This window comes from Paramormyrops kingsleyae, chromosome 22, assembly GCF_048594095.1.
Source record: "Paramormyrops kingsleyae isolate MSU_618 chromosome 22, PKINGS_0.4, whole genome shotgun sequence".
Taxonomy (NCBI): Eukaryota; Metazoa; Chordata; class Actinopteri; order Osteoglossiformes; family Mormyridae; genus Paramormyrops; species Paramormyrops kingsleyae.
Window position 1 is genome coordinate 19,316,633 of NC_132818.1, and position 27,373 is coordinate 19,344,005.

The 27,373-nt window shown below is 48.1% G+C and overlaps 1 protein-coding gene across 2 annotated transcripts; it reads right to left on the minus strand.

Moving 5' to 3' along the window:
- Positions 1-1,896: 1,896 nt before the first annotated feature.
- Positions 1,897-25,917, minus strand: rnd2 (Rho family GTPase 2). Of its 2 annotated transcripts, XM_023835374.2 has the most exons (5): positions 25,597-25,915; positions 24,836-24,923; positions 12,013-12,122; positions 8,001-8,135; positions 1,897-2,958 (listed from the first exon to the last, which is right to left on the minus strand). In XM_023835374.2, the coding sequence occupies exons 1-5, from the start codon at positions 25,696-25,698 to the stop codon at positions 2,704-2,706; spliced, it is 690 nt and encodes a 229-aa protein (XP_023691142.1). In that variant the 5' UTR covers positions 25,699-25,915; the 3' UTR covers positions 1,897-2,703. The 2 variants fall into 2 exon arrangements, with proteins under 2 accessions (XP_023691142.1, XP_023691143.1); XM_023835375.2 differs by lacking the exon at positions 8,001-8,135 and having other exon boundaries at positions 25,597-25,917.
- Positions 25,918-27,373: the final 1,456 nt, after the last annotated feature.

Sequence of the window (27,373 nt, forward strand, 5' to 3'; positions counted from 1 at the left end):
TGCAATCAGATGGAAATGGAAGAATGTGGGGTCACCAGGTTTCTGGCGCCGCTCCCCGAAGACATTCCCAGATCTCCGCGCCGCGATTCCATCGTGGTGTTGGCGTCGTTTTGGCTCAGAATGCTGCCCCAGGCACCAAATTCTACCCCGTATGCCGTCACGGCGCACGCGTGCGTTACCCTGTATCCCTCCTTCCAGTTTTCTGCTTGTTGACCAATCCTCTTCTCTCACCTCTCAAGCATAAAATTAACCGTTTGACCCTCCGTGGTGCCAGCAGGCGTGGAGCATTATTAAGGCCCGGTGTGAAATTGTTGGCCGCGCTTCCTGTAACATGGTGGAACTGGGCGGGAAACCACATCCTCAGAAGCCGATCCAGCCCCCCGGGGTTTAAGGCACAACTCGATTAAGTGGCTCATGTGACCTGAATTCAGGACAGGATTCACTTATATCACTTGAGTCCTAAACGGATTATGTAGCCTTGGGATGTTTGGACGGCGGCTGGGGTGAGGAGGTCTGTGTGATTATCCCACGCAGCCGTGCTGTCGTACGACCTTCTGACACGGCGCTGTCGTTAAGAACTTCACGCTGTTGATAGTACATTTTCCAACGGCTCATGTGCCCCCACCCACGGCGAGAGATTTGCCAGTCAAGCTTTGCCGATCGTACTCCATGCTTTGGAGGCGGGGAGGGGAACGTCATATGAAGGTATTCAATTATTAATGACGCCGCAGTCATGGATGTAGTACACTCGAAGGGCCAGCAGGTGGCTCAGCGGTTAAGGAGACACTGCAGGCTTCTCGGACGCCCTTGAGGGTTGTAGCTACCCTGCCCACCTTCATTTAATATCCAGTCGTAAAAGTGAATAAAATTAAATGTGCTTTAGTTAAAGGTACCTGCTGGGAATGTTTTGTAAGTAATCCTGTAGCAGTGGAGGAATTGATGAACACACACTGACCCCCCCCCACCCCAGGTAGATATTGAAACTTCAGGGAAATGCTCAGCTCCCTGCTGGGGCCAGCCATTAACCTCACCGCCTTCCCTGGGAGGAATGCATTTAAGACGTGGTCGCGTTGCTGATTACCTGTCTCCGCCCAGATCATCCTGGGGGGGAGGGGGGCATTGTCCTCCCACTGGGGGGGGGGGACTACAGAGTAGAGACTTATCATTATCCTGACCCCTCCCACCCTGAGCTTCCAGCCCATGCTGTCCATGCCCCCCCCCCGCATTTGGAATAGAGTACACGCCCCTTTCTGCTTTACTGTGTCACATGACACCTTTTTAAAAATTGTGTATGCTGTTTCCATGGAGATGTCCCAGCTTGCAAGTCTTTTGCAGCACCAGTGACCAATTTCCCCAGCTGACCATAACCCCCCCCCAGCACCACCCCCCCAGGTAGGTTGACATGCAGACTTACGGCCAATCCTGTGTGTCAATGCCCGTGAGCTGTCTCCCCCCCCCCATTCCTAAACCGCGGGAGAAATCGCCCTCCGGAAAATACGCAGGCCTCTTGGTAAAAGTCTGCCGGGCCTCTCCCATCAGCCGGGAGGTGGCGGCTGAGACGGGGAGTCCGCGGTTGCCATGGTGACACCAGCCCGGCCTCGGTAGGCGAAGCATGGGAGACCGATCTGACCAGCAAGGATGCTTTCAAGTGCATCAGCAAAACTGCGAGTGTTTACACGGTTTTTGAGTCGGCCCTGGAGGCAGCCAATGAGAGATGAACTATTCACTGACCGGCAACGAAGGGCGGGTCATGTAGGGTTAGAGAGGAACTTAAAGAATTATCACAAAACAATCATCCGCATCAGCGGGGGCGAGAACACAGAGCGCATGTTTACTGTAGATACAATCCGTATACGCAATGTTTTGCTTAAGGAGGAACTTAAATAGTAGATGTGCTTCCCTGTGTCAGAGTGAAGTTTATTCTTAGCATATCACAGATACAGTGGAAATACTGAAAAACAGCCCTATCGTTTGCTTTTATAGTATCTGTCTGATAGAAGTTCTTTACAACAGTAACAAATGATTGTTTTAGCTATTTAATTAATGTGATGTCAAACAAAAAGAAGAGGAAAAAACAGTGACAAATTATACGAAGACACGCATAAAGTGACTTTATCTTGAAAGCACTTGTGGTTTTGAGAATCAGCAACAAATTGTCTTGGATCGAATTTCACCCCCCCCCCCCCCCCCCTTACAAAACTAGCAGTCCTTTTATGTTAACTAAACATATTTTTTTTTTAATTCACAAGCTGGATTTGAACATGTTTTTGATGTTTCTGCTGTAATTATATATTTTTTTTCTCAACTGTTTTGTGAAACAGTTGAAATTCCCTCAGAATTAGGCCGGGACGCCTGGGCCACCTCCAGCGCCCCCTTGTGATTCCTCTGACTCGTTGCATTCGGCCCTCCGGCACATTCTCTGCTGCTCCTCGTTTTCTCGTGACTAGCTGAGGCACCCGAGCGGGAGGAATATGCCAGCACCCCATCTTGCTCTCCCGGTCCCTCCCAGGAACTTTCTGCAAAACCTCCAGTTCATCCCATCGAACGAAATGTAAACAATAACAAATAAAGAAGAAGAAAAAAAACTGTGCAAACTAAAACCCAAAAGCATTTGACAGCTCAGCACCCCGAACAGAACAACAATAAATAGAGTTCATTTGTCATATATCTGTCTATTTTTTTTTTTTCCCTGAAGGGGGCGCTCTACATGAGCAGGCAGCTCTTGGCGCGGTCCTTCCTCATTCCCGGGGTGCCTTCTGCGTGCTCGGTCCGGCCGGGCATCTGCGAGACGCGCTTCAGGCCGCGGCGGGAGCCGCTGCGGTTCAGCTGCGGTTTTTGGACGCGCCCCACCGACGCCAGCGTGGTGACGTGGAAGACGTCTCGCACGCTGTTCTCTGACGTCTTGGAGGTGCACTCTGTGTAGGCCACCGCGCCCATCTGCCGGGCCAGTGTGCTGCCCTGGGACAGACAGACAGAGAGAGGAACGGAAACGCCAGTCAGAGATCAGCCGCAGAAAGAGGAGATCGATACCTGTCCTCACAGCGTACGCATCAAGCGTAGGCGCAAACTGCTACAGTAAATACAATTCCGCATTACGGAAGAAGGCACAGAAATGTTAAGTTAGTAAGACATGCCTCTCTGTTTTCCTTTCGTTTCCGCGCTCCCTCTTCTGTAAAACTGCTACAATACTGGCTTTTTGTTTCGATTTGCAAAATGGGCAAAAAATGACGGCAGTATCTGCGAAGCCAGCAAATATTTACTGAGCAGATGCCTCAAGGAAATGCCCTGATTTCCATAAACTCCTCCGCCACGTTGTCATAGCTGTGTACGGTATTGCTAATTGGATGCATTAACAGGATCCAGTTTAGGATTTGGAGATCAGACGTCCGTAACTGTGTCTGCCATCTTATTGTCCAGCTGTAGACTCTTAAAAGAGAAGAGATATCGTTTGAAATCCGAAATTCTGTGTTTTGAGGGAGAGTCGTTCCCGCTGTCATGAAATAGTGATATCAGGGAAGAACGTGAGAGTGATATCTTGGGTTTTTGTCTGATTTTACCGGATAAGTACTACTTGAAAGACATCTGCACTTTCTCTGAAGGAGGCCGTGTCAAAGAACTTGTCTTTAAATACAAAGAAGTTTTTGCTAGTCTTGAGAAAATAGTACCATTATAGAGGGACCTCCACAGAAAAAAGATCCACATTTGGGGGGGGGGGGGGGAGGGGAGGTGGCCTCGGTGACTTGGGATGGGACTGTCAGATAACTATCACTTGCGAGAAATAAGCTAGCAGAACCGGTGACACCTTTGGCAGGAACGAGCCGACGAATTACAGCGTTACCGTGGCACCACTGATCAGATATGACAACGGCACTTCGGAGATGACCTTTTGTTAACGAGTAGATGTGCCAGGTTCCCAGTTCCGCCGCTGCAGTAATTGCATGTTGACAATTTAATAATAATGAATAGCGCAGCTTTCAACTGTTCCACAGATGGAACACCGATCATCCAAAAAGAATACAGAAAAATAAACCTTACGGAATTGGTATTTTTACATGCAATTAAACGCGTGGGGATATTTTACAAGGGTTAATTTTATATGAGGTTGATTTTCGTTGCAGGAAGCCAGATTTTGAAATGTCGCACCATATGGTCTCTGTAAAGGGAGCTCTCTCTCTCCGGCAGCGATTAGGAAGACATCCCATAATCCTCCACCATTGCCTGCATGGCCGTGTTCTCCGTGGGACGTGGAGGAATTGGATGGCACTCCCTAACCCATGGGCTCCTGTCTCCAGTTATTGGGCGCTGAGACACAAACGGCTAGAGAAGGTCATGTGGGACGGAGCTCCGTCAGACTGGGAGAGAGAGGTGGACTCAGACCTATTTGCTGATTCATGATCAGTTCCCTGCCAGCTGTGAACCGCTGCCTCGTCCCACTGACCCCTAAACTCTCTAGACGTAAGCTTGGGCGGCATCAGATTTTTTTTTACCAACATTTCAAAATGCGGCGGTGCAGCTAAAATATCACAGTATACCGTGTTACTGTAAAACCCCACACGCATACATTGAAGTTCAGCTTTAGATTTATCTAAAATATTCAGTCATGGTCATTGATCCAAAAAATATATATAAAACGACACAACAAAAGGTAGGAAGTTTTCAGATTGATGAGCAGTTATCCGCTTATATGAAATTCATGAAACTGATGGCAGTGTTGCGTTGGGAACTGCCGTGCCGGAAGGAGAGCAGGACTGCGGATCAAAACTCACGACAGAAGACGACAAAGAGCCAATGTAATGGATACATCCATATATGGTCAGCTGGTCTAGGTCGCAGTCTGTTCGACAGAGTGATTAATTGGACTCCTGAATAAGATCAGGGGCTCTGGACTCGTGACTTTAGTGAAATGACACAGCCAGTACTGTAACCGAGATCAAGACCCCAAGCAAGTCCAACGGGGCATCAGCTCAACTCTCCATAAAGTTTTTTAGTGAAGTGCCTTTATACTCTTCTCAGCCTTTATACCTCAACTGATCCAAAAAAAAGAGTGATTTCTCTGAGCTTGCAGGATCAAAAGTGGACCGGGTGGAAATCGGCACTGCTGCTGGTCGATGACTGTTGGCAGGTATTCAGATGTTAAGATCCCACCTCAGTAGGTCAGAAATGTCTCACCAGCAAAAAGACAAACCGAAGGCTGCTTTATTGACGGAGGGGTCTGATCCTCATTAAAATAATGACTCTGTTGCAGCAAGGATGAGGAAGGCAGTGAAATAAGCCAAGCGGCTTGGGATGGATTCATCTCCAGCTAGGAGTCTGATGGAGGTCATCAAGGCTCATTGTTTCAGAAGCCGCTTCACCAGCAGCCCAATCAGAGCCGTCAGTCCCTCTTCTATGTCTTCCCTCCTTTTCAACAGATTAATAAAGTGTCTTACAGCTCAGTCCTCAGAGACCCTTAGACCGTACGTGCTATTCTTTGTTCTCGATTGCTTGGTTGTTTGGTTCAGGTGTGCTGGGACCTGAGAGGGATGAAAAATGTCTTGGGGTCTCAAGGACTGGTTTGAGAATCACTAGATTCATATAATCCTTATTTTGCGTAGCAATAAATATTTTGGTAAGTTTCAAGTTAAGATGTGAACTGTGTCAAAGTCGGTACTACAAAGTGGTGATAATGTCTTAGGCATCTAGGGATTGCTTGAGAACATCCCTACTCAATTTTTCTGGTTTCCCTCAGTGAATATAATACTGTCTAAATGATAAATCAATGAATTGGGATTGGCTCGATAGGATAGGATGAGACAAGTGGATTAGAAGATGGATGAATGAATGGCTGAATGAATGACCTGGGGGGAAATGGCATCTTCCTAAATCCCAGATATGGGAGAGATTGTTCTCCTTCCCGTCACACAGATCCCCAGAGACGCTGTTCCTCCGCGCATATCAATCTCCAAAAAGTCAATTTTACAATGTGGGATATCTCTGATATCATCGGCGGTGATGCTTCAGGTTTTAACTTGTGTGTAAGACCCGGACGCAAATCCGGTTACCCCCCCCCCCCGGGCCGCAGAGAATTTGCCGGGATCGATTTCGGGGGTCATTTTGATCAACATCCCTGCCAGAACAAGGAACAAGTCGTCCACCTGCTGCTAGATTACACCCGACACTGGACCTAGTATCTGATTTTCTGTCATGCTCACATCCTGTTTTAAATGTCAGACGGGACCACGTGTTTCCGATACACTAAATAAGAAAATAGGTTTGTCTTATACACCCAGATTGGGTGGGGGGCTGTGGAATTCTCAGCAGGTTTTAAGGTCAGGGGAGTTATTATTGACTCTCCTTTTTTATTTCGTTTAACATGTAAAACACGATCACAGAGTTGGTTCGGCTTAATTTGCTGAATTTCAATTACCTCAGAAATGAATCGCTCGTGAGCGCAGTTGAAATGCGACAACGTGTGGGTCCGCCGATGCGGCCTGGCAGCCCGTCGTTAACAACATCGTTAAGGAATGCTGACGATTAACCTCTGCAGGTTCTGTTCCTACCCACACGCTCATTTGATCCTCAGAGTAATCCGTAACTGTCCGCCCCCCCCATTAAAGAGATTTATGCACTGTTTGTCCTAAAGTGACAGACGATCTGTAGCGGGAGGTGACCATGAAGGAGTCTGGGTAATCACACTATTAAAAATACCCAGTGGAATTAAACCCCAGGTGGTACAAGACTGCATACAATTAGCTGCAGTTTTGTGATACATTCTAATTTGTTTTACGTTAATGTAGTTTTTCGTTAAAACACTTTTAAAAGCGTCTTTATGCCTGCAGTAATGATTACTGTGTGCTACATTAAGTGATAAACTTAATTACAAAAATGGAAAAGACTTTTTTTCTTTTTTTAAAGAAATGAAAATGAGCTGTGATTTAACCTCCATTTTAGGTTAGCCTACGGAAGGCGCCAGTGAGTCTTTATTAAGGGTATCTGTGACACACGTCTGTCAAAAGTCTCGTGGGGAGCATGGGGAAATGGAACAGAAGTGGCCCTCCGTGACCAACCGCCCCCCCCCCCCGCCCCTTCCGCCATGTTTACTCTTTCCCATCTCGTGTCCAGTCAGCTGAGTGGCTGGCAAGCCTAAGGGCCCCTTTTGTTTATAAGGAGTTTTAGTGGAGGCTGCGGGCCTCGACTCGCTCCCGGTCAGGATACAGAGCTAGCGCACGAAAAGCTGATTAAAATTCATGGACTTGAGCAGCAGTCACCGTCGCTCAGGGGAGTGGCAGCGAGTGATAAGGAGGTGCTTTTCACATCGCAGTCACCGTTTCCCGCTTATTTTTCGGTCTCTAAAAATTTGGGATATTAGCAAAGGATATTTAAATTAAGTTTTGGAAATAAATCCTTATTGTTTCCTCTGGCATGGTTGTTTGATCAGAAAGTAGCATTAGTGTTGCTGGACTCGGGCATTTTCAACGGACACCTGTGCTTGTTTGTGTAAGCAGGCTTCAGCAATGTGTTTTGTGGGGTCCTTGATAAAAAGACGATGTTTAAGGCATTAATAAGCTAAGTGATGAGAGTGCGTGAGACAGAATCGGACTGAAAACGCCTGAATCCTTGCAGAAATTTTGAGAAATCGTACGCCAAATCATATCTGAAACCATGTGGGGCTTCCCAGCCAAACGAGTCACAAGGGGCATGTTTACAATGGAATTGCCCTCCAACGTGGCTGCAGTGGAGCCACAAAATCTGGAAAGAAAATAGTTTACTCTGGTCTGCCTTATTGTCCCTGGAAGTCTGTCTAGTATTGAGGAGATTGTGTTTTCACTCTGAAATATGCAAGTTATGGATGTTGGAGTTAATGCTCATGTGGTACTGGATGACTGACAATAAGTCCCGCCTACCAAGGGGCCTGATTGCTCACTTTAACTGTCACTCTTTCTGGCCAAGCCGATGGGGCCATTTTTGGAAAGTAGAGAGAGAGAGAAATTAATAATAATAATACCAAAAGAGCCCCTGACCTGCTCGTGGGTGACGGGGATGAGCCTCTGCTTGGACAACTCCCGCAGTGTGTTCACGTCCGTCCGCATGTCCAGCTTGCAGCCCACCAGCACCACCTTGGCATTGGGGCAGAACTCTTGTGTCTCCCCCTGCCACTGTGCACAGAGGAGGACAGATCGCAGATCCGCATTTAACAGCGTGAAACACACTTCAGGAAGAGGCTATGGCGTACATCGCAATGCAGAATGCAGGGATCCGGAATCTCTGATGCTCCAGGAGAGTTGAAGCAGTTCCTGAAGGAACATACATCAACACTCCAAGAATTTGACCTCTCTTTTTTGGGTCAGATTATTGCTGCTGAGAGCTCAGAAGCAATCCAAAGAAAACAGGACATTAATCCATATGTGCTCTGTGCTAAAATATCTCATCCATGACCTGTAGCCTCCTGCCTGCTATTTTTTTAGGAGGGACGTCCGGCCGGGCAGTAGAGCTGGTTACTGTGAAGACATTTTTATATCTGTGCCCATTAACTGATTTCTTATGTTATCTGATTACTATTATTTAAAATAACTGTTCAGGTGTGTACTGAGTGACTGTCGATTTAATGGAGCCTTCAGATAATGACTGTATTTACTTCCCCTGTGTGAAATATGAAGCTGTCCTTACTCTGATTTCTGCAAAACCTTGTTGGGGATTTTTTTGTTTCCAACTGGATCTCCTCCATCTGGATTGCTTGTGGTCCCACCTCCTGTTGCGGTCCCATTGTGGTCTTACCTCCGGAACACACGCCAAGTTCTTTTACACCACTTTTTTCATTCTTTGGCACCGTTCCTGTCACAGAGTGACGATTTGGCATGCGGGCAACAAAGCGAGCGCTGTGTTTCCGTCACGTGGGGGTTCTGCGGTTTCCAGGCTGCCCCGTGTGCCACCGGAGGGCACGACGTCTGCGACCTGAGTGTGGTTAGTGCTCATCCTGGCGTGTCAGGGGGTGCAGCAAAACCGTCAGGAAGTCGGCAGAGGAACTGGAGACTGGCCTGGAGGATCTTAGAGGGGGACCGGAGCAAAACCGTCGGGAAGTCGGCAGAGGAACCGGAGACTGGCCTGGAGGATCTTAGAGGGGGACCGGAGCAAAACCGTCGGGAAGTCGGCAGAGGAACCGGAGACTGGCCTGGAGGATCTTAGAGGGGGACCGGAGCAAAACCGTCGGGAAGTCGGCAGAGGAACCGGAGACTGGCCTGGAGGATCTTAGAGGGGGACCGGAGCAAAACCGTCGGGAAGTCGGCAGAGGAACCGGAGACTGGCCTGGAGGATCTTAGAGGGGGACCGGAGCAAAACCGTCGGGAAGTCGGCAGAGGAACCGGAGACTGGCCTGGAGGATCTTAGAGGGGGACCGGAGCAAAATGGACGGGAAGTCGGCAGAGGAACCGGAGACTGGATCTTGGGGGGGGGCAGGAGCCAAACTACCAGTAGATGGGAGCAGGGGGATTAATGTGATGCTTAAGGCCAGTTCAAGTGCCAAGACGTACCCTGAGCAAGGTAACCTCACCAACTCCAGTTATAACTGAAAGTCAACAGAATGATGTAGATCATAACAGTAGATTTCAGAGCAGGATGCGGCTGAAGAACCGCTGTCGAGGGCCAAGTCCTGCTGGGAAGGCTTGCTTGAGAGGAGGAAGACAGGCTCCTTCCTTATTTCCCACACGCCTTGTCCCAGGTGGACGGAGGTTCACGAAGAGCCTTGTCTGTGTGGCAAGGAAGTCTGAGCATGAAATGTTATAGCACAGATCAGTTGCTGACTGCATGTCTGCTCTCTGCCCAAGAAAAATAACCACGCTCTCGGTCTTTGGCATGATCTTCATCCTCTTCTGTGTGCAGAGATACATTATGTGGATGTATGACAGCCGGTCTTCCCACAGAAGCCACCCCCCCCCCTCCATTCTCGCAGTCAGGCTACAGGCCAGATGCTGACCTACTTATCAGGGTAGTTCATGGGGTCGGGAACCCAATTCGCAGACCTCACAGTGCAACTGTGTATGTTTATTTCCCCCCCCCCCCCCACATCGAGAAGGATTATCAGGCATCAAGGTTGGAATTCGTGGTGCCTTCTCTTGGGATGGAGTCCAACCGAAAAGCTTCTCCCTGGGAACAAAAACATGTCGGTTTTCTGTTCCGGGTTTTCCCTGGAACCGAAGAGTCGGTTCACAAGGTGGGCGGGGTTTCTGGCTCAGCTAACCACTAACCGCTAAGACGTCATGGGGCAGCTGGTGGGGAGCGTAGAGCTGGCTTCAAAAGGGCAGTGACGCCGAATGAACTGGAACACGTGGGTTAGAGACGCGGATGGGAACCGGCTTCTGGGAACCGGCTTCTGGGAGGCGCTTGGAGACACAACGTAATAGCAGTATGGGGGCTCAACCTAAACATATCTTCACCACTGCGCCAATCCTACGTAATTCATACTGTTCCCAAGCCAGAACATAAATGTCTTAGCTGGCTGCAGACCAACTTCCCATAAGAAGGACCGCATGGCCTAATGGATAAGGAATCTGGCTTCGGATCAGAAGATTGAGGGTTCGAGTCCCTTTGTGGTCAATAGAATCTCCCCCTGGGATCGATAAAAGCTTAGGGAGGTGTTTTATGGCTCTGTGATCAGAAGGTTACCTTTCCTCAGCAGAGTAGTTCCATTTCTGCAAGGCCCCTAACCCCCCCAATAATGACTGGAGCTTAGACCCCAGGCTTTGCTGTCAGCTGCATTTGTGTCTCTCAAAGGACAGCAAGATGGAATATGTGCGAATGTCAAGGATCACGTCTTCATCACATGACGGATTTTAAGATCTTCCTTCCGTTTTCCACATTATCTGCCTTTACTTTATCTATCCCTCATTGAACCGTTGATTTGCAATGCGCCCATTTTCCCGCGTCGTACAGCAGGCCCTCGTGAGGAGAGGCAGGCACTGGGACGTTCGTACCACCAACATGTCCTCAGCATGCAGGAAACGAGGTGGACGGCGTGAGGTGAGCTGTGGGTCTGCCCTCCGGGGGCCCATTTAACAGGGGTCTAATCGGCTGTTGCAATGTCGCACAATCCCGCCGCTCACCCCCCTTCCCCGGGGGCTGCCCATGGGCCGCGAAGGCCAGATCCGAAGGACGAGTCAATACCTGTTCTGATTGTAGTTCAGACCAGCTTTGGGGGTGTGTGTTCACAGCACCCATGTGCATATTCAGTATGTGTGTACACAAGTGTATATGATATTGTGGGGACCAAATATACCCACAAGGGGAAATACAATTTTATGAAAATATGCGACTACAATCAAAAAACTAAAAATGCCATAATTCTTGTATTTTGTTTGGTTACTTATGGTTAAGGTTAGGGCTGGGTAGGGGTTAAGGTTGTCATTGTTGGGATTAGGGTTTTGTCAATAGAAATGAATGGATGGTCCCCACAAAAATATGAGTACAGCTCTCTGTGTGTGCGTCTGTATGTGCATGTGTGTATATATTGCTATGTCGTGATTAGGACTGTCTGAAATATCCTCAAACCATCAGATTACTGAATACTTAATCGACAGCTATAATTTAACATTCACTCCTGTTTTATGCATCTTGTACTTTATTTGAACTGTATTGCACATCTCTGGACATTTCTTCAATATCACTCTCTCTTCCGCATATAATAATAATATTGTTTCTTTTTATGTCTTTACTGCTTTGACTATTTTTATTTTGGTGGGGTGTGACAAACAAAACCCTTTAATGTCCTACTGTAGCTAATTTATACATTCAGTAAATAATACAAAATAATTAATGGATAAAGTTTATATACAGTATATCTATATAGAATATTAGTGTATGCAGTAAAGTGTATTTTCAAACCTATAATTTCACTGTACTTTTTAAAATATTTCAACGATTGGGAGTCGCTACAGAGCCTGACTGTTCGTTGACCTCATCAATCCATCGCGCAATACTGGACAGACCCGTGGGGGTGGGGGCTCTCGTGATTGGCCGTTTCATACGCAGGAGGGTGCTCACCTTCTTCAGCACGCTGTCCAGGGTCTCGGGCCGGCTGATGTCAAAGCAGATGAGCACGGCGTCCGAGTCCGGGTAGGCGAGCGGCCGCACGTTGTCATAGTACGAGGAACCTGTGGGTGGATGTGCAGGGAAACCGTGACGACCACTCTGCTTTGGTGTGTGTAGTACGAACGTCTTGGTGCTGCTGCCTGAGATTAGCTCAGTGATGGGAGCGACCTGACAGGTGTGTAAGTGATGTCAGCTGAGATCCTGAAGCCTCACAGTAGTTCTCAATATACACCCAGTAGAGCTCCTCTGTCACATCAATTCCCTCAGTTCACTCCTCTTTCACCATCAGAATTTCAATTCCAACACAAACTCACAAACCAGTTTCACTCCAGTTCCATCCATTCACCTTCCATTCATGTTTTCTTGGCCAGGGTGGCGGCGAGACCTGCAGCTTGTCCTAGAGGTCAGAGGTCAATCCAGTTCCAACTTCAGAATTCTAATTCCAATATAAACTCACTCACAAACCAGTTTACTCCTAGATCTATTTATGCAATTCTAATTCCAGTATAAACTGGAGCAGGTGGCTTTTGATAATTCAAAATTCCAATAAATTCCAGTGGAAACAGCATTGCCTAATAGATTTCATTATATTCCCCAGTGTATTACTTAGTATAATACATGCTTATCACTGAACCATGAGACATCAAACGACATTTCAAATTAATGGAATTAATGACAATGAAATTCACTTTGAACTTTTAATTTGGTTAAATGCCCATTAATAATATTGCTACTATTATTTGATTTCCAACCACATACCTCATGTTAATATTTAAGGATGCCCCGCCTGCATATCTATACACAGACCCGTGTCCCAAGGACAGCGATTCATGAGGCAGTAAAGAGGGACCGATGGGCTGCAAAACAAACAAACACGCATGCATCTGCATACCCGTGTCACTGCATCCACTGAAACCAACGAACTGCAAGGAAACGTTTTAAAAATGACCTCATCACCAACCGGCGTTATTTACAGCCTTTCCAAGGCTCTGAGCTCTGCCTCTCAGGGCCACGCAGGAGGAAGAACGACCCCGATCAGACAAGGGTTTATGAAGGCATTCGTCATGTAGGAGATGGGCTTTACAGCCTCGGCGACTCTGCATTATTAGGAAGGTAAAATTTGACGGGAAGAGTTTGGCGTCGTGATTTTTCTGGGGCATTTTATGGGGCGAGACCTGTAGTTTGTGGTTTGGGTCGGGAGTTGAGTGTGGGATTTGGGGCCTCCCTATGAGATCTGTCACTTTTCTGTGTGACTAAGTGGGTTAGGACTCTGTCAGAAGGTCGCTGGTTCCAAATCCCAAGGTCGGCAGAGGGATGTCACTGCTGCTTCCTTGACTAACACCCGGTTGCTGCAGAGACTGACCAGTTGTCTGTCACTTTGCATAAAAGCATCTGATAAATGAGCGAATGAATGTTTATCCATCTTTGCTTGTTTCTTTTTATCTACAAAAGGGTTTCTGTGCAGCACTGCAGTGAATTACAGCCCCCACCCCCACCGCGAGTCGGTCTGGCTGTGTTCTGTTCTGGAAGACGAGAAATGTAAACAGATGCATCTGCAAACGTCTAGAATGGATGCGTAGCGACAGACAGAGCCTCCAAAATGGTGAATCAAACCTCCCACCGACAGACACACACACACAATCCAGTTCTTCCTCTAGTGGGGGTTCATCGAGCGGTAAGTGAGGATGACTCATGCGATAACTCCGCGGTAAACAGACCCTTCTGCTGGTTTGTTTTGGGGCAAAATCAGTTTGAGGAGCGGGGAAGGTGCCGATATGGGGTACGGTATCCCGCCCATCTGCCGCTCCTTACGCTGATCGGTCTCCTCACTGACAGAAGGTGACGCTAATGAGGAATTAGGCCTGGCGGTTTGGCTGATCACTGCTCTGCCAGGCTGCGACGCCGCTTTTCACTCGGGGGGGGGGACACGGGAGAGCCTCAAAACAAGGTGTCGTCACTCACCCCCCCCCCCCCCCCCCCCCAGTAGAAGCGTTGTATGTGACACTCAAAAGCAAGCCTTAATTTGTGTCAGGCATCCTAGTAACCGCCCCAGAAGGGGGGTCATAAAGGACCCCACGGCCCAGGGCAGCAGGTGGTGCAGCTGGTGAGGACCAGGCTTAGCCGTAGCACCTTGGGTGGGGTTACAAGTTACAAATGAGGTAAAGTCTGGGGAGAGTCAGCATTCCTGAAAAGCCCGTAAAGATCTGCTGTCGTTTCATGATGCAGATGGTGGAGTCTGGCAGTGTAGGCATGGAGTGTGTGTGTGTGTGTGTGTGTGTGTGTGTGCGTACTGCGGTCAGGGGTGGTGATTCCCCTTCCCCAGAATCTGCCACTTTGCCAGCCGGTTTCCCACTGTGACGTGGCTCTGGGAGCTTGTGGTTCTGGGAGCTTGTGGTTCTGGGAGCTCGCGGTTCTGGGAGCTCGCGGTTCTGGGTGTAGCGGTCCCGTGGCTTTGCGCTTGCCCAGCTAGGGCTGTTTTCCTGATGCACGTTCATACACTGCTGGATAAATTAACCTGGGGTAACTGGGATGCTTTGTTGTCTGACGCGTTAACTGATTGGCTGAGGGATCTATCAGTTAATTAACTGATTGATCAACTGCCATGGAGTGCACTAAGCATTTGGTCAGTTAATCAGACGACTGGTTAATCAGCACGGAAAACAGAGATTGCTAGGTTAATCAGCCGACCGGTCCCCCCCCCCCCAGCCAGCCGATCCCCCTCCCCTCCCCGTAATGACTTGGCATTCCCAAAGCCCCAAATTCCCCAATTCTCTTTCACACAAATGTTCCTAATTATTGACACCTGACTGCAGCCGCGCGGCACAGCAGACGGGAAGTTAGGGCCCAGGGACAGGGTGTGAAATGCTGTGCAAGAAAGTAAAACGACAGTTAATTTTTAAAAAAAGAAAAAGGAAATGGGAGGCTGATATGTTCCGGCCAATTAAAAAATGGGACAGGAGGCCGATGAGCTCTGGCCAATCAACAAAGGGGACGGGAGGCCGATAGGTTCCGGCCAATCAGAAGGCTGGAGGCTGATAGCAACGCATCACCACCGTGGCTGTCCGCGTGCCAAACCGAGCGGGAGTCATTACGCTAAAACAGAACTGAAAAGGAGGTGAAAAAGCATTCGCTCCTTCACAGACTCCGGTCGAATCGCATCACCTTCCAAAAACCCGAAGCGAGAAGGTTTAGCGAAAGTGAATCTTTACGTGTTGGTGCAACGCCAGGGAGGGGGGGCACACGCCAAGGGCCGAATCGATCGAGTTAAGCGCCAGGGCCCCGATCTGATGCGGCTCCCGTCAACGGACCGCGGACTGGCCCCCTGTGCGAGGTGGGGGGAGCAAACGCTGAGCGGAATTCCAGTCAGGGCTGCAGAGACGGAGCGAGGAGATGGAGGAAGGACACACTCAGAAAATTCAGCCCGACATGATTTACTGTTGCTCGTTAACAGTTTGACTTTTCAACCCTACGCGTGTGGGTGGTGGGGGGGGGGTGGGGGTGCCCATGCATGGTCAGACACTGAGGCCCGACCTTGCCCCGTCACCTCTGCCTCTTGTGCGGAATGTAAAGCCCACGGATCGGCCATTTGTCAGAAAGCCAAACGTTGCTGATTGCATTAGGGCCATTTTGCACCGCGGTATTCACCAGGATAATACGGCAGCTTGAGGAAGGCATCATGTTTGCCCGCTATAGATGAGCCTGGAAGATGAATGTCCCATCAAGCGGGATCCTCGCTCTTGTTTTCATACCACATTTCCTCTTAAGTGCCGTAATCTGCTCCCCTCTCTCTCACCTGTCCCACGCAGCTGTGTCTCTGTTGGTACTATTGGCAATGACTTGTTACCATTTATTTATCTGAATGGATGCATGTCATGTGAAATGTAACCGTTGTGATTTTCATAATTAATTTTCACCTGCCTGTTTTATTTGATCACTTTCCATTTCAGGTTATGTCCAAAACTTCAGTAACATGGACACTACTCGCTTCAGCATGTTATTATTTATCTATTTCTTGTTCGTTTTTAGCCACTATATTCATGCTGCTGCTGTTTTATTTAATGCTTAGACCCACACTGCACTTTATATATAAAACCCTGATTTATGGGGCCCCCGTTTCACACTGGCCTGCGTTTTGCACTTCCTCCATCAGTGTTTCACGTATGTTGCACTGTGGGCTCAGGGAGTCACTATTTCTTGCCATTGTGAGCCTGTACAGGTCCTCGTCGACTTACGACCATGATCGGTCCCAACTGACCCTTTATTTTATAAGTAAAAATGATCATATTATTTCATTATACAGTATACTATACATATCTTTAGGTCATATTGTTTTTATTGCCATTTTCTCACAGGGAAGCTCGAACCGCCGGCAGTTGGGGCGGAAACTGTCATACTGCTGCAGGGGGGGTAACTCTTGGCTGCTGGAAGTGCCGCAGTCATGGTCACATATTGTCGACGACGACCTGTATACGGATGTATGACAGTGAAGCCTACCTGACTTGATTGAACTGGGACCAGTGATTAACCGTGTGATCTGGTGTCACCTCCCTCCAACTCCAGCGCGTGGGACAGTGACAGTCCTCACTTCATCTTTTACTTTTGCGCGACACCGAGAATCCACTGCAACCCGCTGATGTATAATCGGTGACGACGTCATTCTTGACTTTCCCGTGCGAAGCATGAAAAATTCAATCAACTTGACCCCGAGTTGACATTTATCCCCCTTAAAGTGTTCAAAGAATCAGTCGGTCTAGTATCTGAGTTTTTTACGTGTGAATTTCACAAAAAACAGAATGAGGAAAAAACACCTAAGAACTACGAGCAAAAATGATTGTCCAGTATCTTTAAAACTCCTACAAAACTGATGTATTGATGGCACTAAATTATCTGAGGTTATTGAAAAGAAACGTAAAAACCGGAAGTAATGGATTTTCAGATTATTCCGCACTACATATGAAAAGCAACAGATGTCTCCAACGTGCAAATGTAAACTCTTGCGTTTTCAGATCTGCTGCTGAAAAGGGGTTTTGGGATGGGAATGGCATGTGGCGAGTGGATGGTCAAATTGTAAGGAAGGTCACTCCTTTCCAAGGCAGACCTTGATGGAGCGCTCACTTCTCCCAGCCCGTGTATGACTCACCCCACTTTCATCGCGGGGGCACCACTGTGTAAGTGACATTTTAATTTAAAACGAATCCACTGAGGTGAATTACGCAAGGAAAGAAGACAAACAAAAGACTTCATAGGGCAGCTGAGCTACCCGACAGGTCATGAATCCGCGTCGAGCCCGATTACGCAACGCCGGCCCGTTTGGCTAAACTGGCACTTTCCAGAACATTCCGGTCGGCTCCATTGATGATGCTTTCCCGATCGAAACATTTTTCAGTTTCCACAGGTTTGCCCACTGCTGCTGACGTGTGCTGATTCATTCATTCTTTTCATCTGGATCTTTTGTAGAAAATAAGATTGGGTAGGGGGGGGGGTGCATTTTAAATGGAGGGAAACTACACTTCAGCCTCCCCCTCAGAACCAGACGCCCCACCCACTGTGAGCGCGACAGAGGGAAGCCGCAGAAGCAAACAGCCTAATTAAATCAAGCGTGCCTCTCTTGCCCCTGTCCTCCCCAGCGGAATGTATATTTATCTGTTTTCATTCTCTCTGTTTTGTTTCATTTAACATTCTGCCAGTCTGCCCCCACCCCCCTTTGCCGAAGAACCACCAAGCGCTTCCAGTCGCCGTAGCCGTATCGTAGCAACCCCGGGGAAGCAAAAGGCTGCTTTGTGCGGCCCCTGAATGGATGTGAGAAGGGGGGGGCTCAATTAGGCCGGGGCATGGATTGGGAGCGATCACCCTGCAGTGGGGGCAGTGAAGAGGGGGAGAGAGTGGTAGTTCCCGAACATAGTGAGGTCTTCATTTTTTGTTACGGTATGTGTACTTGTTTCGTTTTTTTTTTTTTTTTGGACAGTAGGGGGCGATATAACTGGTTCTGAGTTCCTGCTTCCATTCAAGACATTTTAAGATGAGGAACACTGGCATGCAGAAAAGGAGATATAAACAACGCCCCCCTCCACCTCGACTGTCATACTCATACTTTAGATGTGTTTCCCATAGAACCGAACGTCGTCGTGATTATCGGTTATGAACTTCACATTTACCGGCTCCTCATGCTCCAGGGAACCAAACCAGCTCAGAACTGTAGCAGGGACCGTGGTTAAGTTCCGGTTGTGAGTGATGAACCGAACTCAGCCCGGTTGTGAACCCTTCCTTGTTTGGTATAAGTTGGCCAGTCCCACAGCCAACAAAAACATACCCCCAGGGGAGAAGTAAAGTGCGAGATCAGCGTGGGTACTGCCAGAGCAGGGAGGGCCTGAGAACTAGCCTGGGAAAAGCAGAGAGATCAGCTCCAGTCTGGGCTGGGCCCATCAGCTCTGGGAACCTGGAGGTCGCTGGATATGAATTATATCTGTGAATAAGCAAGGAAAGACAAACAAGAACTTTTTATATAGATATATAATGTGTGTGTGTGTGTGTGTGTATATTATAAAATATAGGAGTGATGACGTGATGTTCCCTGAAATGTTCCTTCACTTTACTGGACTGTAGATGTTCCTGACAGCCAGATAGGAGGCCTCCTCTCGCTCCTGCATCTCCTCCCACGGCCCCCGCCGCACCGCCACAATGCCGTCGTGTCACTCGGGCGGGACGGCGAAAGCACCCGTGTGACACGGGGACGGGATGAACGAACAGTGACCATATTTGGCGACGAAAGTAAAGCTGGTTTCAGCAGAATGGTGGAGGGGAGCAAAATCATATGAGACACAGGAACGCAGAACCGATGTGGGGTCCATGGCAGGGCGACGGCAAGGTTCCGGATCATCCATTGGGACTGAGGGAACAGGCTCGTCACATGACTTGATCCGTCTTCCTGTCTGCCTGCCAGTGATGTCTCAGAGGATTGAACTCTTGAGTACAGGGATGAGCCATTTTCCCAGCATAATCACCCTTCCCAGGGGCTCGTTTTAATAAATGATGAGTTATACGGACATTTATAGAGGACGGTACCTGGGATTCCCTCTTGAGCCCCTTGGCTCTTTATGGCAGTAATAACGCCATCGAACAGCCACCCCCGAGCGGAGCGTGATTATGTCTGCGGCGGAATTCGGAGTACCGCCGTGAGTAGCTATGAGACGAGGAGAGAGGCTGCGGCGAGTCGCCTGGGGAAACGTGGGATGCGCCTAGCAGGGGGGGGGGGGGGGTCAAACTGCAATGGCCCCTGGTGACCCTTGTTAAGAGAAATCAGAGGGACTGAGCCAGAAGCAGTGTGTCGGGAGGGGGGGATTAGAGAGAACATTAGTCAATTGAGCAAGGAGGGAGTGAGCCTGCTTATGTACTCCATATTCCTGTACTCCATCACCTCCCTTAATTCAGGTCCACCCCCCACTAAAAGCTGATTGGCCCCAGGAGTGCCCCCTCCCCTATCACTTGTTGATTGAAAACATATCATTGGCGAATGATGCCTCCTGTTATGCCCTCCACCCTGTTCAAAATGACTAAAGGTTTCCTTGTTCATGGCGGCCCTTTGGGGGCGGCATCAGCTGTGAAGTTGAGAACAGTGTCTGTTACTCCACCGGGAACCGACAGTGCAGAGGCGCTCTGAGAATCCCTTTAAAATCCTCTCTCGTGGCGAGCAAATCCGCGATTCCCGCTTTTCACCTCGACGGGAAAGTATGCGCTTCGGCACCACTTCCCGCTCTGGCGTCACGCACGACGGCGCTTATTCCTGCCAACGGTAACAGCAGTGTGACCGAACTGTGAAGGAGATCTTCCAGCAAGGACCTTGGATGTATCGCGGCCTTCAATGGACCCAAACAACCCTCGTGGCCCATCGTCCGAGACCTTCTTATTATTCTCTAGAACCTGAGTCCCCATAGCTCTGCCTCGCAGGGGAATCTTTAGCTGTGGATCATCCAGGAAAGGTGTGAAACCAAATGACTGGCCACGGCTTGATCTTGTTCTTACTCCCAGAACCGAAACACGGGCATGACAAAGACCTCACTAAGTACGTGCGAGGAACCGGCAGGCTCATAAGGACAAGGACATGCTGATGGGGGCACTCTTAGCCTGTAGAGCCCTTGACCAAAAGGTTCCACAACCTGAATTGCTGCAGGAGAACATGGCAAAAATGGCGTGTCATTTTGCACGAGAGTGCCACACAATGTGCCTTGGTTAAGGATCACGGTATTCCACAGCGCGAGGGAGAAGAAGAAAAAAAAACACAGTTGAATGGACGCATTAACCAATCCCGCTGAGAAATCCACGGGGGGGTTCCAGGGGTCGGTTCCAGGTAAGTTTCTCTCGAGCAAAATGAATAATTAGGTCGGCACAGAGATTAGAATGTTCTCCCTAACCTGGCACACCGGGGGGGTGGGGCACGCCTGCGGTGAAGTTTACTCAGCCTAATTCCCGAGCCGGGAGGGAAAACGCTCAGCGGGTGGGCAAGGCTAACAGGCAAGCTTTTTTTTTTTTTTTTTAAACACGATTAATGCCGGTCGGATTTCACTTTGCAATAGGGAGTGCCTGCATTTGTGTGTGTGTGTGTGTGTGTATGTGTGCACGCGGAATTCACTTGTTGCATGTTGGGTACGTGGCTTGGGGGGTTGGGTTTAGGATGAGCCTTTCCTAAAAAATGATGGGTGGGTGGACTTTTGCCCTTTTGCGAAGCTGATTGCCAGAGATAAAAAAAGTACCTTACAGCTAAAGAAAAGCCTCTGAGCAAAATCCTCTGTCTACTGGGGAATCTGACTGGATTGGTGTCATTTTTTACTGGTTCTTTGTTCCTTGAGATACTACAGATACCGTTCGAGGACAAATCCACCACCCTCCACCCCACCCCGCTCTCCCACGATTCCTGCTGCCATGACCGAGTCTGGGTTCATGTCCATAAGGTGCCCATTACAACCAGTACAGATATTAAGACAAGGGCATCTTTACATTTTTTCCCCCCAAAATATACTGTCACCAACGTGGAAGCCATAATGAGAACGTCTAATGCAAAAGGAAATACGGGCTGTTAAAATTACTGGACGTTGTGTGGAAAAGACACTTTTATGAGGCTTTAAAGACGCATATGACACCTGTGTGGCAGCCTTGTTAGGCACCTACACACTTTTTAAACATAAGATTCTGCAACTAACTGTATTCAACTGCCTTTGATTTAAACCAATTAGCAGTTTTTACCAGCGGTTAAATGAGTCCATGCCCCTTAATCGCTTGGCTACCTCGGATCATTGGAAGAAACCAGGAACCCTATCCTGGTGCCCTCTCCATTTCCGTCCTTGTGTTTCACACAGTCAGAGTCTCACGCAGGAGGGGTCCTCTTGTGGGGGGGATCTGGCGTGTGCCTATGCTGAGGGGAGGTCTGATCCTTGGGAGATCCAGCTAACCTCTATGCCAGGGATGTAAACAGGGCACGGAGCCACAGAGGCACTGGCCCAAGCAGAAAGCTCACTGGCCTGTAGAGTGCCCCTTTGCTGTCACTCACCAATACAAAAATATCATTGGTTCCCCCACCTTAAAAAGATCCTAGAATTGCCCCTGCTCTACACCAATATGTACCCAAACCACACTTGCTCGAAGGCCCTGACAGATAACCAGTTGAGCAATTGGTTGTGGTTCCTGGCATTTTTGGTTTCCCCTTCCCCAAATTCCTACACTTTTAGCTAAAAGCAGGCATTCTGGTCACCTAGGCGGACGTTTTGGTCAAATGTGTAAAGAAATATGCTGCTAATGGAGGCTTAAATCACAGGGTTTAAAAAATAAGTGTTTTTCATCGCTTGAACTGGCTGTCAAACCGAATGCCCTGTACATGCAATATTTCTGTTGATATGATTCTGACTTAAGTTGCACATCTCTCCGAGCATGCAGTGGGCACCAATTATGCTTCCTGTAATCATTACTGTCTGTCTATTTAGCAAACGAGTGTGTTGCCCACTTAATTATAGGTGCCATGAAGAATCTAAACTCAGCCTCAACCTCCGTTCCTCAACCTTTGATGCCATCACACAAATTTAGGCCTTTTTCTGGTCTCACGGTGTAATTCCCTAAATTACCGTCTCGCTTACAAAGGATGATTCTGTTGGTTTACGTCATCGTCACCCGCAAGAACCACCTCTCTGCGTATGCAATTCTAAATTCAATGCAAAAAAGATAAACAATTACCCACAGCTGAGTTAATTCCAGAGCAGGGGCCAAATATCTGCAGCAAAAAACCCACTCGAATCCCGAGGCGGGTGGTCTTGTAGCATCAAATGGTTTATTACACCCCATTCTCCTCCAGCAAAAGCAGCCAGTAGTATAAATGGGTACAATTAGCCGGTTTGGATGAAACCCACCAGGTACATAACTCATCACAAATAAGGTAGGAGAGGCTCAGGCATGTGACAGACACATGACCAACAGTGATAAACTAGTCGCTCCTTGGGCCTCGTCGGATTTGACAGTCGCACGTGAGGATTTCCAGTGGCTGTGCCTGGTCTCACTTGCAGGAACTTATCCTCCTTTGGCTGCTCGCAGTTACGCCGAATCCTGCATGCCTTGCATTCACCAATGAGATTTCATATCGCAGTAGCAGAGAAAATTCACATCTAACACAAGGAACGATCCTCAAGTGGTCAATTGCGTCGTCTACTCTGGCAGAGAATGATTTTTTTTTTCCCCGAGTCAGCAATTCATGGTTGAGGTTAGGAAGTTAAAAAGCAGGAAACGCTGATCATAAACAGACCAGCCAGGATGCCCTCAGGGACCAGGCCCGGGAATCTCTGAGGATGCCCTCAGGGACCGGGCCCGGGAATCTCTGAGGATGCCCTCAGGGACCGGGCCCGGGAATCTCTGAGGATGCCCTCAGGGACCGGGCCCGGGAATCTCTGAGGATGCCCTCAGGGACCGGGCCCGGGAATCTCTGAGGATGCCTCTCGGGGACCAACACAGAATGGAAGAAAGTTCCGGGCTAAGGGGCGGTTGCTCTTCCAATGTCCCATTGCCGTCCTGGGAACCGGAGAGGAGGAGTTCTCCCTCAGGACAGCTTGTTCTCACCCGTGTTGGGCGAGACCACACTGAAAATTGTATCTGCGGACGCTCCCCGGCAGAACCAAAACAGGGGTGTGGGGAGCGACGTGGATGCCATTACGATAATATCCCGAATATCCAGGCGCGACGATACCCACGCTCAGGTAACGCCTCCCGGCCCGATGGCCGCTGCCAGACACAGCTGCCGCTCATTCTGTCATTGATGCCGCGACATGAATGAAACCGTCGCATCCATTGAGGCTGCACCACTTCCTGCGTTTCTCATGATAAACCAAATGCATATTTAAAGAGGCGTAGTGCCAGCCTGCTTCTCAAACATCTTCAATTACCATTATCCGGAAGCAGAAGGAGCATTCATTTATCACTGTTAAAAAGACCACAAAATTAGGAGACTTCATTCATTAAATGAGAGATGCTTCAAATAATGAAGAGGATTTCTGTACTAATAATTTTTATATTACAGCAGAGTGCAGTGGCCTGGTCACAATGTTATATCTGCCTCATTTACAATTTCAGTAATAGTGTAGGAAGAAATGGGGTGGATAGAGAGATATGTGTTTGGGGGGGGGGGGGGTATTTTCATGGCTTCGTCTTACATAAGCTGATTTTCAGATAAGTAGACAATGAAATGACCAGTGGAACAATAACGTTCAGCGGATCAGACATCTATGAAATGAGGCGCGTTTTAACACTTTACACTGGAGTAGATTCTGCACCGACGCCGTCCCTTACCGAAACGAGATTGAAAGGCCGGTTCGAGAGTCCAGCTTCCTAGGCGGGTGGAAACGCCTGTAGGCGCACGAAGCAAAGCCCATTTCCACACAGAGACTGATCGTCTCTAGAGACGGGCGCTTCATACGACGGGAAAATACATCCGGCAGAAACATTGCAATAAAAACGGAGGACGTGTCAAATGGAACAGAATGACTAAACTTCTCAGAATGTTTAAAAAGACCACATTTCTCCTACAATTACTGCTTTTCCATTGGGGTTATATAATAGCAGAACGAGACCATGGGTGGGAGATATTGTTTAGACTGTAGGCTAGTATTATACGTCGCTCCATCAATACATAGCATGTTTTTTTTTCTTCCACAGCACTGAAACCAGAATAATAAGAGAAGAAAACGTACTTGGGCCTTTGAGATGGGGCATAGTGGTTAAGGACACGTAAAATCAAGGTTTCCGGTACTGGGAGATTTATTTTGAAATGTGACCGTAAACTACATAGTTGTTTGAATTTATATAACGTCTCGCCTTTGTTTAAAACCCACAGAAAAAGTAACGTAATAGTATAAACACCCTTGAAGCCAATTTAGTCATTCCGGGGAAGAACCGCATGCAGTCAAACGGGTCTGATCGCGGGAGCAAAGAAATGCAAACATGCACCCAGGGCGAGACACGGGGGGCTGTGTGCTATCCGCAAAAAAACAGCCACAAGCAGGAATTAATTTCACAACACCGGGCAGAAAGTCCAGCGGCAAAGGTCACTGTCATGACATTGATTTCATTGATAAAATCCTCCAAGCATTAAAATACTCGCCTGTGGAAGGAATGCATTCGGATTGGCGTTGCATTTTGTGATGCATTGCTCACGTGCAGACTGCGTAAACGAATCCAAAGTATATATGTCCTGCCTAATCGGTAAAGCTTATCGGGTGACGGGCACGACGTGCAAACGGCCCCTTACCTGACGTGTCCCACATGTTTAGCTCAATCCTCTGCTTGTCGATCTCGAAGCTGGCCGTGTAGTTCTCAAACACCGTGGGAACGTAGTGCTGAAATGGGACGTTTCTTTTTACAAAAAAAAATAATACAGGACCAGCAATCGAGACCCCAATGCCAACAAAATGTTTCACTGTGATAGTTTTTAGCATTTAATACCCTTATGTTGATAGACACGCGGTTGCAATTGTTAATGACAGGTCGTTTCTTTACCTCTGCTATTACATTTGACATATGTCGACGGTCATAGTCTGAGTTATACATTAATGTGCGTGCAAAGTTAATGCTTTATGGGATAATACAAATCAATTATACACCGACTTGTCATTTATTCAGTACATTTATTATATTTTAAAATGCAGAAAGTAGATGGGTGGCCCGTGTTTGGATAAGTCGCGCTAAGTCTTGCTCTAAAGGCGTGTTTCTGCTCTCCCGGTGCGCATTACAGTCACCGGAATGCCGCTTTTACCGGCGGCAGCCAAATCGCGCAGGTATGAATGGGCTGCGAAGTTCACGCGCTGCGCGGCGAAGACACGCACACGCGAATCGGAGACCCCACGCCACCGGGCATCTGCACCTTCCCTGCCCGCCTTTCGCCCTTTAAAACTTGCCAGATCTCCCGCTGATGCTATGCACCACGAGAGGAAAAAAGACGGCGCTGCCGTCCGGCAATTATGCTTCTATGCAATATTAATGTGCATGCGGCGAAACGCACAGCAAACTTACCTCCGGGTAGCAGTCCTTAGCGAAGACGTGTAGCAGCGCCGTTTTGCCACATTGCGCGTCTCCCACCACCACGATCTTGCAGCGACTGCTTTGACTGTCCATGGTCCTCCGTCAGTGTCTGGTCTTGGCGAGGCAGGTTTCCCGGTTTACCATCCGAAAGAGAGAGCGAGTCCAGTTGGATTTTATAAAGAAGTGCACCCCAGTCGCGGTGCCCTGGTCCGGCTCCCCCGACTCTCCTTACGGTCCCCCGCTGCCAGCCCGACCGACCGTCCTCCGGTCCACGCTCAATGCGGCTCCGAGCCCCCGGCACGCACGTTTTGCTTCTCTGGGTTGTGAAGTTTTCTCTGGCCACACCCAGCACATCCAGGCGTCCAACGAGAAGCCGAGTCGCTTCACGTGTGTATTTATAGGCGAAATGCGGGTATGTTTATATATTTGTTTGTTTATAACATTACACCCACAATATAACTTGATCATACGCAAATGTATTCGCTACACCAGTTCTGCTTGGAAAGGTGGAGTTGTGTGTATTTCTGCATAAATGTGCTGTCAGTTATTCGGGGAATTATGAGCAGTAGCCTATGTTCTAATAGAAAAAATATATATTTTTGTATTCGGGGTTAGTAAAAGAACTTGTATGCGTCATTATTATCGCCTTATTCAAATTGCTTTAATTGTAAGTTGTCAGTCTTCACTTAATGTAGGTTGATTTGACGTATCTTTCTAATTACCGAATAATCGTGTTAAATTCGATTACGGATTGGCTAGATCTTTAACGCTCCAAAGTTTCTGTTAATTCTGATCTATTTTTATGTCATTGCGGGTGAATTTTTTGAACTACCCACCGTTTTTGATGGCGGGGAACCCCGTGGCTTAGAGGGCGGGCTAAAACGTGGTTTTCACTATGCGATCTGTGTCCGGGCGTTATTACACAGTAGGAGCCCTGATCGACCTGGTGCTTAGGATGCAAATAAAGAGCAATTCAAACCGCAGACATCGATACGCTTTCTTATCACCAAAGTTATACTAGTTTCGATTACTGGGATGATAAAATCTTGGAAAAGAAGCTTTGAAATAGCAGTGAGTTTTGCTCATTCAAATTCGTTTCTCCTATATTTCCCTAAAGTTCAACTTGCAATACGTAGGCTTGGTATGATGACTGGGGATAAGTTTAAAATGAAAAAATAAGCTGTTTTATTGGTGAGACAGTAAAAGGTGCCTCTCCCCGCCCAATTCATATTTGCATTGTGTTTCGGTCTGAAAGTTTGTAAACAGGTAATTTGCTTTAATGGTAGCGAGGTCACAATAAGATTTGCACGTCTTGCGCAGATAATGAACACTGCGATATAGTGGTACGGCTTCGTGATGCCGGTGTGCCTTGTTTGTATTATAGAGCAGGTTGCGGCCATTCATTCGGAAAACGAAACCTATTATTCTAGTAATAGATATATAAGATAGCTCAGGTATTCTGCTGAACGATGAAAGACAGGGAGAAGCTGCAGAGCGTGCAAACCTGTTACTTCACATTTTTCCCCCAATATGCTGCCTTTTAACCACAGATCAGTGCTCCTGACCCCAATAGCAAACCGACTACGGACTCATTTGGGCGCTGCTGTTTCGAGAAGAGGTTCAAACTATTACGCTACCCACGATATGCCTATATATTCTCAAAACAACTGAATACAAATATTCCAACTAACTGCACGCTTCTTAAATACCGCGAGGTTATAATTTAGGACGTTCAGAAATATTTTGTATCGTGCTGTAAGAATATCTA

What these genes read in the sequence shown, in the direction of transcription:
- rnd2 (XM_023835374.2), bottom strand. Translation starts at nt 25,698, where the DNA reads ATGGACAGTCAAAGCAGTCGCTGCAAGATCGTGGTGGTGGGAGACGCG. An exon ending in CTAAGGACTGCTACCCGGAG is followed by an intron (nt 24,924 to 25,596) that starts GTAAGTTTGCTG and finishes GTCCCATTTCAG; the next exon opens with CACTACGTTCCCACGGTGTT. An exon ending in AAACATGTGGGACACGTCAG is followed by an intron (nt 12,123 to 24,835) that starts GTAAGGGGCCGT and finishes ATCCACCCACAG; the next exon opens with GTTCCTCGTACTATGACAAC.